The 11553-nt window shown below is 44.3% G+C and overlaps 1 protein-coding gene across 1 annotated transcript in view; it reads right to left on the bottom strand.

The window, feature by feature from the left end:
• The window catches only part of syne1a (spectrin repeat containing, nuclear envelope 1a), a gene marked incomplete at its 5' end in the record, with an annotated part of 166459 nt that overhangs the window by 67233 nt on the left and 87673 nt on the right, over positions 1-11553 (bottom strand). Inside the window, 10 exon segments of the mRNA XM_080790461.1 lie at positions 843-1061; positions 1465-1609; positions 2082-2419; positions 3365-4969; positions 5087-5485; positions 9048-9204; positions 9697-9962; positions 10384-10560; positions 10860-10985; positions 11138-11284. Coding sequence (XP_080646587.1) covers positions 843-1061; positions 1465-1609; positions 2082-2419; positions 3365-4969; positions 5087-5485; positions 9048-9204; positions 9697-9962; positions 10384-10560; positions 10860-10985; positions 11138-11284 — 3579 coding nt within the window.

Here is an 11553-nt window from a genome sequence, read left to right as displayed (position 1 = left end):
ACAACATGCTTTGGCGGGAGCGCGCGACTGGCCTGAAGCCTGGAATTGCATCACACTTACACACTACACCCACAGTTATTCAGCTGTTGCTATAGTGTGTGGTTGACCTCAATTTACACAAACAAGAGCCCTTCCACTGCTGTAATGTGCTGTATTAACCACTTCACCACATCAATCTGCCACCCCTATTTTGGGCATGGCATTATAAGCAAAAATATTTAAAGATTAAAATAAATATTAATTTTTATTTACATTAGATCTACAAGATCCCAATGCATCGTGATTGTGTTCTAATTACACTGTTCGTTGTACGACAAATTATTTAGAGCTTAAGAGCTTATGGCTCACTATACCAGTGGTTCATTGGTGTAGTGCAGGCGTGCTTTGGGATTTGGTGACAACCACACATTATTATTGCAATACAGTATAGAACTATACAAAAAGTTATAATTTACTGTATCAGATTGTATTTTTTTAGGGACGCTAGCCCCTCCTATGCCCAGCTTTCCGGGTTTGTGTGCAAACATTGGCTTGTGATTGGCTGATCACCCCATAGATGATTTGATTGGCAGGGTAAAATACATATTGAAGATAAAAGTGAGGGCAGAAAATTGAAGACGGAAACGTGAGGACGCAAATTGTGATTGGCCGGAATGAGATGATGTATGATGTATGATTTTATTATTACTGTACATCCCACACAGACGTGCATACATGTGCTAATTCATACAAACATGTAAAGTACACATTTGCAGAAATAATACCATCTATCATCTTTCTATCCAACTACATACACATCAGAAGAACATCAACACATTGAATAATCTTCCATCTACTCTTACCTTGTCCGTGAAGTTCCTCCATTCCCTGGCTGTGTCCTCCAGCGCCCTCTCCTGGGCACGGGCAACACTGTGGAGCCGACTCCAGCGTTGCCATAGAGACGACACAGAGTGGCTGGTGACAGCTTCGCTGGACTCAGAGCTGATCTGATCGAGTACTGCTGTCTTCTCTCTCAGGGTTGTCAAGGGTTGCTCCAGTGCATCAATCTGAGTCACTAGGGACTACAGCAGGAGAAAGAGAAAAACTAAATGTGGACAAGTGAAATATGATCCGCATTTGGCGCAAAAATGGTAAATAGCAGAATTCCCATCCTGACTCATTTATAGATCTGGTGGGCTGTCTGTCAAGAAACTTAATAGTTGAATTACTATTACTAATAATAATGAAATAACAATGATTATTGTTATTTCTTTATTGATAGTATCAAGTGAAGACAGGAAGGAGGGAGAGAGAGAAGGGGAAAGATATGCAGCAAAGATCTTCATGAACGGGACTCGAACACGCGACACGCTGTCAGGCCAGAGCCTATATGTGGCATGCGCCTGGACCACTTGGTCAGCTGGAACCCCAGCTATGGTACATTTAATGAAAGATCTATAAGCAATGACACATGCAATGTCCTACCTTGTATCTCTGACGCTTGTCCTCTGCCTCCAGGCTATTGGCTGCTTTTGCTGTGTCGAAAACGGCCATCCCTCTTTCTGCTTTGTTCATTTGTCCAATCAGTGTCTCTCTCTCATTTTGGAAGCAGCTCCATTGAGAACTACACCTAGAAAGAAAATCATGCAAATTACAGTTTACCATACTGTTTGTAATACTAATACAAACAAGAATGACTCAGTCAAAACTGCCAGCTGCAGCAAGTTCTCGTTTATGAACATCTATAATCAGTTTGTGTGCCGCAGCCTCAGCTCACAGCTTCACGTTGCGGCGTTCAGAGAATGCAGCCATTACCACTTCACGTTGCGGCATTCAAAATATGGGTTTTATGCCGTTCAGACTATGGGTCGGTCTCCCATTGGCTTAGAGGCAGCCTAGAAGCAGCCAATGAGGGAAGAGTGTTGACTATACGGTCGCTAGTAGAGTTAGGTGAACATGTTGTCCAGTCGCATTACAAGCAGCTGGCAAAAAGCATTAAAAGGGTATAATAGAAAACAACTGAATCCCCATGTCACTCCCTCAAGTCCCCCCCCCCCCCCCCCCCCCCCCCCCCACACACACACACACACACACACATCTACCTCTGCAGTGTCTCTCTGTGCTCATGTAGTTGCCGTTTGAGCTCTGACATTTTCAGCTGCATTGCCTCACATCTTTGTGTAAGTTCATTCTTCACTCCTGGTGCCACAAAGTTCTCCATGTGAGTAGCCAAGGACTCCAGCTCCTTTACAGCGATTTTGAATACTTGTTCCTGGGCTAAGATCTCCTCTAGCTCTGCGAGGCTCTCCATCAGGTTCTCCAGCTCTACTCCCTGGCTGGCCGTCTGGAGGATAGCCCCTGCACTGTCCAGCCATTTCTGGGCAGACTGCTGGGATGTATGGTGCCTCTTGACTAAAGAAAGGGCTTGAATCACAGCCAGCTGGGAAATGCAAAGATCACATATTCAGAACACAATTACGGTACTTAAATAAATACATTGCTTACAGAACACAACTGATCCCATCCACAAACATGTTATAACTGTTAATAACAGCCAATACAGATAATAATACAGGTCTTAAAATTGCCAGCATACCAAATAATATTATTCACACTGAGCAGGCGTGTCCTTTATTTGAAATTATGTAAATGTCTTGTTGGAAGGACATTCTTAATTGTATGCTCTCTACTTTACAAAATATCCCCTCCAGGAATGAAGAGAATGAAATGAATAGTAACCTCTCTGTCTCTCTATAAAAGCATGGCAATAATGTTACAATGTGAGTGGCATACTTGAATCCTTCTTTCTCTTTCATTCAACATGAATCTTCTGGGATCTACTCAACTGCTACAAAAAGGTTATAAATTAAGCATCACTTATTGCTTACTTATTAAAACTTTGTAGCATATCTAAAACGGCCAAATGTTTCCGATTGGTTGCCCTTAGCCTATAAATATTGATACAAGAGGAATAGGGAATGGGGAGATTATTCAGCAGGTTAAAGTCATGAATAATGGATTAAATTCATGAGCTTTCCAATCACTTTGGATGTTTTATATCATCTACATTCTACATGTTTAACCCTGCTAGACCCACCGTTGCAAATATACAACATATTTTAATTAATTAATTAATTAAATAATAACAAAATTCTGTTCTTTTTTCACCTAAACATCATCATTGATGTTCATTGCAATGCCATTGCAATGCTGGTCATGATATTTGCACATAAATACCCCCCACAGAGGCTGAAATTCAAAATCTTTGGACATTTTTTAACCTATGACCTTTAACCCTGATAAAAAGATCTTGCAGGGTTAAAAAAATTAAAAGAGTAGAATTAATGAACATTTCATATATTAAGAGCATAGGACACACTCTCACCTGTTTAGTGTTAATTGATTGCTGAGCGTCAGTTCCCAGCTGCGTCAGTTCCTGTAGTTTCTCCTCTACGTGGGTAGGAACTGCCACTTTTCTACTGCTATATCTCTGCTTCTCTCTACAACCCAAAGCATCTACCACCCTCAGTATGCACTGCACTTCCTCATATACAATCTTCATTCTCCTCACTTCCTCTTGCACCTTCTCAAGTTTGACCTCTGACAGGATCAAAGGCTCCCCCAATTTGTCCTTCATGTTCCCCCACCACTGAAATGCTTTCTCAAGCTCAGTCTTAAAATCCTCGTTCTTTCTGACATGCCTTTCACTTTCTCTGATAGAGCTTATCACGTCTGACCGCAAAGATTGCAATGTTTCCTGCCGCGTGGTCAGTTCATGGATGGCAGCTGGGTCAATGTGCAGACCGAGGTCTTCAGTTTTTAGTTTACATTCTTCTACTTGTGAGCTTATACTCTCCAGACATTCAAGTTGTAAATAAAGACCTGTGACTTTATCTGTGACACTCAAGCTGGGCTTTGATTTGAGTTCTACTAGCTTCTCTTTCACAGTCTTTAACTCTGACCCCAGCTTATTTGTCACTGTGCCGTACTCGAGCAACGTTTTCAAAGAATTGTCAAAGCATTGAATTTTTCCATCAATTTTCCTTTTCAGGCTGTCGTGGAGGCAGACCAACTGTAAAGTCTCTTCAGCTCTGCATTGTTGGCCCCTACTAATAAACCCCTCATTTTTCCCCTTGAGTTCTCTCACAGCAGGGCAAAGGTGCGACAGGCTTCCATTTAAATTTCTGTATTCGTTATTTAGATGAACAGCCTCCTCTTCACTAACACCGATAGTCTTCTGCTCCAGATTGTCATACTGCTCCTGTAGCTCCTCCAGTGCATTACAGGTGATATCAAAGAAAGTGCTGAACTCTTTTCTCTCTAGGATTACCTGCTGGACTCTGTCTCTCTTCTCTTTGGCTAGAGCCAAGATGGTGTTGTACTGCTGAGGCAAGGCGTTGAGCCTCTCATCCAGGTAGCAGTGGTCGATCTCGTTCAGAGTCGGGAGGATCTCCTGACCGATTCTTTGGACGATGAGTAGGAGGTTCTCGTATTCTGAAGCTTGTTCCAGAACATTTTGGTACTTGGACAACTGTGTTTGTAATTCTGAATCGTCCTCAGTGTTGGTTAAATCGATTTCAGAGAAGGTAACAGCGTCTGCCCGTCTCAGCCAATGGCATGTCTTGTCCAGGTCAACATGGAAGTACTTCCTAGAGGTCAAGGCTTTGTCTAAGTCGGCCAGACGCCGGGTGGTTCTCTGAAGAGCCATCTCAAAGGCTGCCTGCAGCTCTTCCAGTCTAGCCAGGGTCTCTGATCTCTCTTTGTCAGAGGCATCTCTCTCCAGCTCTCGTCCCTGTGCCCACAGAGAAGCCAGCTCCCCTTGGTATGCCCGTAGGCCACTCTGGACACCGCGACAAGAAGCAACCTGCTTGGTTAGGTCTTCAGGGAGAAGTGCTATGTGGTCGTCTACTAGAGCCTTCCTCTCCTGCTCCTGAACCCAGGACAGCGCCCTCCCCAGGCCGTGGAGGAACTGTGTTCTCTCTGTGAAGGCCTAGAGAACAATAAAAGTATCACACAGTAATAATAACCTTAGACCTTCATCATGTACAAACACAGGCCTACAGTATATTGTTTTTCATTTGTTTCGAAGCATGCAAAGTCTGTCTACCTTACTGAGGTACTTCCTCCTTTGCGTCACTCTGGATCCCAGGGCCTCCACCTCAGTCTGGGCTTGTTCAACCAGCTCCTGCAGGCACCTCTTCTCACTCAGGCCCAGCCTGGAGGCCACAGCCTGGGCCTCGCTCACCGCCTGGCCCAGCAGATGCTGCCGCGCCTCCAGCTCCACACACACACTCAAGTGGTCGAACAGGAAGCTCTGGGCCAGGTCTGGAGGAGGGCTTGATTTTAGGGCAGAGGTAAAGGCAGGCCGCTGCTCCTCCACCCACTCCCGGGCGTCCCTCAGCTGGTTCTCCACACGCGCCAGGTCCTCCAGGGTCTGAGCAGAGTCCTGGATCTTCTGCTGAATCAAGCCGTCCAACTGTGCCCATCGCTGCTCCAAGTGCCCCACCTGGGAGAAAGACAGGAAGGCAAACACAAATCTGTCTTTGTACTGTGTGGCTGAACACTATCATGTCAAAGCTGAAGAGCTATATGAAAAATAAACAGGTGATCAGTGGAGATCCTGGGATAGTACTATCCTTCCTATCCTCTAATATTATTAGACTCAGCCATACTATTCATTTTTGAACCAAAATACACAAAGGGTCAGTGTGAATGGCACTATGTCAGAGCACAGAACCCTGAGTACTGGAGCACCTCAGGGCTGCGTGAGCTCACCTGTCCTTTTTACTCTGTACACAAATTAGTGTAGAAGTGGCAACCCGAATAATTACATCATTAAATTCTCGGATGATACTGCCATATTAGCCCTGCTGGATAAGGATAGGGATTTAGCTGACTGAATGTGCACTTAAGCCTCTCCAACTGATCCAAAATGCCGCAGCTCGCTTGGTTTTCAACCAGCCAAAATTCTCACCTGTCTCCTCCCTTCTCCACTCCCTCCATTGGCTCCCGGTCGCTGCCCGCACAGAATATAAAACTCTGATGCTGGCATTCAAAGCACTCAGATCAGCAACGCAGCTGGAAGTACCGTCACTAAAAGCCCCAACCTTCCGCCGTGGTCTGAAAACCCACCTCTTCAGACTTCATCATGGCCCATAGCACTTGCCCTAGCCCCAACATTTTTATGTAGACTTACTGTAGATAGCATTTTATGTAGACTTATAGCATTTTTATGTAGACATAGCACTATAAGGTATACATGCATAGTTCCATTATATAGATGGCTGCAGCAGGGGTGAAAGCCCAATACAAATTTCCCTTGTGGACAATAAGGTTTACCTTGACCATCATCGCTATGGGGTACACAGAAACACACAACGCTGGGCATAGGAGAGCCCCTCAAAAATATTCCTGGATTATACCTGTCTGACTGCTGTGTAGGACCTGTCGGCTATCTGTCTGCTGTGTAGAGCCTGTCTGTCTGCTGTGTAGAGCTCATCTGTCAACAAGCCATTAGCTTTGTAGATTGGTCAAACCTTGCATGACGTTTGTGCCACTGAACCGATATAAATGCTAGAGCACGCAATAAGACACCATTCTGTTACAAAGCGAGCCTTGAAGAAACTAAGTTAAACCCTGTTGGATCTGTTGTGACAAATGTTCTGCTGGACGATATATCTGAAAGGAGGACCTAATGGATGTGGTCATGCTGCCGTTGCCGTGGGAGACGACGTCTACTCGTTTGGAGGGGTCAGGAATAACAAGGCCGATCAGATTGATGTGCATGTCTTAAACACAGTGACTTTACGCTGGAGGAAGTTGAGCCCAGTTACAGCTGGAAGAGGAGAATGTCACCTTGATATTCCATCCAATCGGCGCTACCACACAGCTGTGCTGATAGAAGATGTCTACATCTGGGGAGGTTATAAATATGACACAATTAAGTACTGCAACGTGCTTTATGCATTTGATGTCGACACCCACAGATGGTTCAAGCCCAAGGTTTCTGGAACTGTGCCAGAAGGGAGGGAGGACCACTCAGCCTGTGTCTTGGGGAAGGTTATGTTTATCCATGGAGGATACAAACAACAGACTGTATACTATAATGCCAACCCGCTTATTACATGGACTAATGACATATACAAGTTGGACACCACCACAATGGTCTGGACTTTAATTAACACCAGAGGCACTCCACCACATAGTTTAACCTGTCCCACTGCCACCATCATTGGGACAAAGATGTTTGTGGTCGGGAAGTACCTGTACTACGTCAGAGTGTTTGACACAGAGACCAACCACTGGCTGAGCACGCCTTCTGTACAGCGTATTCCACAAGGAGTCTGGGGGCATTCAGCCTTTACCTACAATGGAGAGCTGTACGGATTTACACATAGCCATAAGGTCAATTATATGTGGAAATTCAACTCAAAGACATTCACCTGGAAGAAGGTTGCGTCCAAAGAGAAAGGCAGGATGCATATGATGTTCTGTTGCATTGTTGTGGGAGATCGTATCATCCTCTTTGGAGGGTTAGACACACCTGATGACCTGTACGTGTTAGACTTAAGTCCTAGTCTCAAGACGTTATGCAAGCTAGCGGTTATTCAGTATGATCTGGACCATTCAGAACTCCCACACAACATCAGGTTCGAACTGGAATCCACGACTAACAACAGCAACAAATAAAAACTAAACTAATGAGGGCGTGACCTCATGTGGATCTCAGACGGTGAACTCTCCTCTGGCCACCGTAACGTTGGGGGCCCAAATAAAGATTTAAGGATTGCCTAAAGAAATCCCTCCGTGCATATCACATTGATCAACACCAGTGTTACACTCGCTGATGTAATGTAATGACGATGTGGCCGTATCTGCCTTTGAGAGAAACCGACCGCCGAAAAGAAGAAAAAAAGAGATAAAGAAAGAAATGAAATGCAGCACAAACTCGTTTGTGCACTCGTTTCCCTGCAGCGGTTGTGGCCGAGTTTGCTGGTCAAAAGCTGGCCCTGTCAGTCACCAACGTAGCTGCAGCAAAGCCATGATGATCTATGTCATAATGACTCCAAATTTGGGCATGGTTTCATTGTAATATCGAAGTTAAATATAACATAAAAGCAAAACATCACACTCGTGTGATGTGAGGGGTGCTCTCATCATCATACATCATTATACATCCTCATACATCATATTCCGTGCTCAGCCAATCAAATCATCACAAAAGTAATTCCGGCCAATCACTTTTGGTGTCTTACCTTTCCGGCCCTCACTTTTATCTTCAATATGTACTTTGCTCAGCCAATCAAATCATCGCTATGGGGTGATCAGCCAATCACAAGTCAATGTTTGTGTTCAGTGTTCACACAAACCCGGAAAGCTGGGCATAGGAGGGGCTAGCGTCCCTTGAAAATCACACTAGTGTGAACTGTGAAGTGAGCGGCGCCCACTGTGGCTGCCACATGACGTCACTGCTTAAATCAAACAATAAAAGTCCATAGACTCGACTACCACATGACGTTACGAGTGTGGTCCTGTTTCCCATTCCCAGCTTTCCGTGTTTGTGTATGTAAACACAAACATTGTCTTGTGATTGGCTGATCACCACATAGTGATGATTTGATTGGCTGAGCAAAATACATAATGAAGATAAAAGTGAGGGCAGAAAAGTGAAGAGGAGGAGTGAGGACGCAAATTGTGATTGGCCAGAATGAGATGATGTATGATGTATGATGATAAGAGCGCCCCTCACTTCACACGGGTGTGATTTTTATTTCCTCAAGCCAGACTCAAAGAGAGGGCAGATCTGGGCATTCAGGGAAAAATGGGAGGAAAAAGTATATGTAATTTTTTTTTTTTAAACACTAGCCACAAGTAAAATAATTGTGAAAACATGTTTCAACTAAACATGGGTCTTCATCAGGACAGAGTTCTATACGCCAGTGGTTCCAAAAGTGGGGTCCGGGAACCCCCAGGGTTCCAGGGGGCCCCCAGCTAAATGATAGTTTGATTATTTAAAAATGTTTGGGAACCATTGCTATATATACGGTAGTTGAAGAGCTGAGTCCCACCTGTTGCTTGACCAGCTCCTTGTCCAGCAGGCTGAGTCGGGGCAGGACAGCCTGTCGCTGGTCCCTGAGCTCCTCTAGAGTTCCTCTCTGCTCCTCAAGATCACTGGATAGCTTCCTCAGAGCCTCTAGATGCTCACTGGTACTCTCTGTGTCTGCCCTGGTTACATACACACAGGATATCACTGGTACTCTCTGTGTCTGCCCTGGTTACATACACACAGGATATCACTGGTACTCTCTGTGTCTGCCCTGGTTACATACATACAGTACATACACACACGATAGCAGGCGTACTACATCCACTTTATTTTCCAAATAAATAAATAACAAAACATACTTTCCCCATGTTCTTGAGTTAAAACATTTTTAGTAAAGAAAATATTTTACTTTTTACTCCTTAAACCTTAGTTACAAGTTACTTTATAGATTTAGATTATTATTAAAAAAACATGCATTAACTTATAAAGCCATAATTTATTGCAAATAATATCCAACCTACAATGAAGGCTTGCTAATTTCAAAAGATTTTTACAAATTGACAAATATTTTTTTTGTTGTTATTTTAAGTATACTTTGATGCCAATACTTTTGTACTTTTACTCAAAAGCCGAGTACTTCTTCCACCACTGTATAGATAGTAGATCCGTACCTGGCTAGGTAGTCCCACTCCCTGGACACTTGGTGGAAGAGCTCCTCCACTGCAGCCACGCTCTCCTGGTACTCCCCACTCCTCTGCATGTCGTCCCCCCTCTGGGCCTCCAGCTCCTCAGCCCTCTGGCCCAGCTCCATCCAGCTCCTCCTCAGACCTCCTATGTCCTCCAGGGCGGTGGAGTCCTGGCCCTCCGTCAGCCCAGCGACGGCATCGTTCAGCTGGGCTATCTCAGACTGCCGGTCCCTGACCTGCTGAAGGAATTCCTGCAGGACCGAGAGCACAGCAAGATGAGAGAAGTATGTTATTCATACTGTAGGCTACAGTAAATGTTAGCCTCTAAGAATATATATATATGTCAGGAAAGCCCCACCCGTTTTTCAGCTGATCTCCTTCTCCGTCCTCCCCTCACTTGTGAACAAGACCTAAAGATACTTAAAGGCCTTCACCTAGGGTAATGTCTTATTCCCTACTTGGACTGCACAATCCATCAGGTTCCTGATGCTTAATTATTAATGTATAATTAAATTACATTAATTTATAAAGTATTTAATTTTTTTTTACATTTTCCCATCATTAATTTGGATAATAATTTATTCAATGCTCTCACACACCCAATTTAGTTGATTTGTCTATTAATCTTACACACGATTCATGTACAATAGACAACTCATCAGCCTGCAGTACCTGTGCCTTGTCCAGCTGGTTCTGAGCGATCTTGGGCTCCAGTTCTGCAGGTCTCCTGGTGAGGTTCTGGAGCTGCTGCTCTGTCTCTCTCAGCTGGGCGTCCAGATCAGCCTTCTGTTCCTCCACGTCCCTCCAGCTGTCCGTCACCTCCTCACACACCATCATGCGCTCCTCAATCTACAGTATGCAGGAGGGAAAAGAACGTTTGGATAGGTTAACAGTAACATTATGCAATAAAAACTCTTAACCAATGTCTTATTTACAATTAATTAGTACTTGTGCTGTGCATTTTTGTTTATGGGTCGACAATACATGTCATGGACAAACCATAGTGTTATCCACTATTTGTACGTTTATACATATTCCATTGTTGGACAAAACACTGAGTAAGCGTAGCCAATACGTCTGTCACTGAAATGGCAGACGTATCCATTCGTGCCATTTCAGGGCTTTAGGAGTGGTTGTATTGAACTAACCTGTAGTTTGACCTGCTGTATAGCGCCTGCGGTCTCTCTCACCCTGACCTCCGACAGGTCACAGGCTGAACACACAAGCTGGAGGTAGGTACTGGCCTGCTCCTGTAGAGCTCTTTCATGCTTCACCTTATAGGACACAACACACATACAGTACACAGCGGTTCATTGGCTTATCAAAGACAGCTGATTAAAATATACATATTTCAGATGCTACAATCAGGCTTATATTTTCTTTTCCATAAGACATACGATAATTCAAATAGTTGTCTCTAAGATACCTGCTGTAGTGCCTCCTCCAGGCCGAGAGGTGGATGTGCAGGAGGCTCAGGGTCATCTGAGAGCGAAGCCAGCCAGGTCTGACACTGCTGCAGAGTGTCCTGTACACTCACATGTCTCTGTAACTCCCGGTCTAGACTCTGGTACACCTACCAGGCACAGATGGGAGGAAAAAAGGAGCACAGGTTGCATAAATGAATCACTAATCACTCACAGGATATGCTTTCACACCATTACTTTTTTTTTTGTCTGCCGTTTAGCAAAATGAAAATTGGATGGAATGAACAGTAGGCTGCTTAGGTTTAATGTGTTGGACTCCTTGTGCAAAATGTGATCAAGTTTAATCCTATGCCATCTGTGACACTGTTTGCTCAGTAGTTTGCATAAGAAAGCAAAATCAGCAGCAATACCGTTTTTC

This window comes from Protomyctophum bolini (genome assembly GCF_963924005.1).
Source record: "Protomyctophum bolini genome assembly, chromosome: 19".
Taxonomy (NCBI): Eukaryota; Metazoa; Chordata; class Actinopteri; order Myctophiformes; family Myctophidae; genus Protomyctophum; species Protomyctophum bolini.
This window is presented reverse-complemented; position numbering and strand designations above follow the sequence as displayed.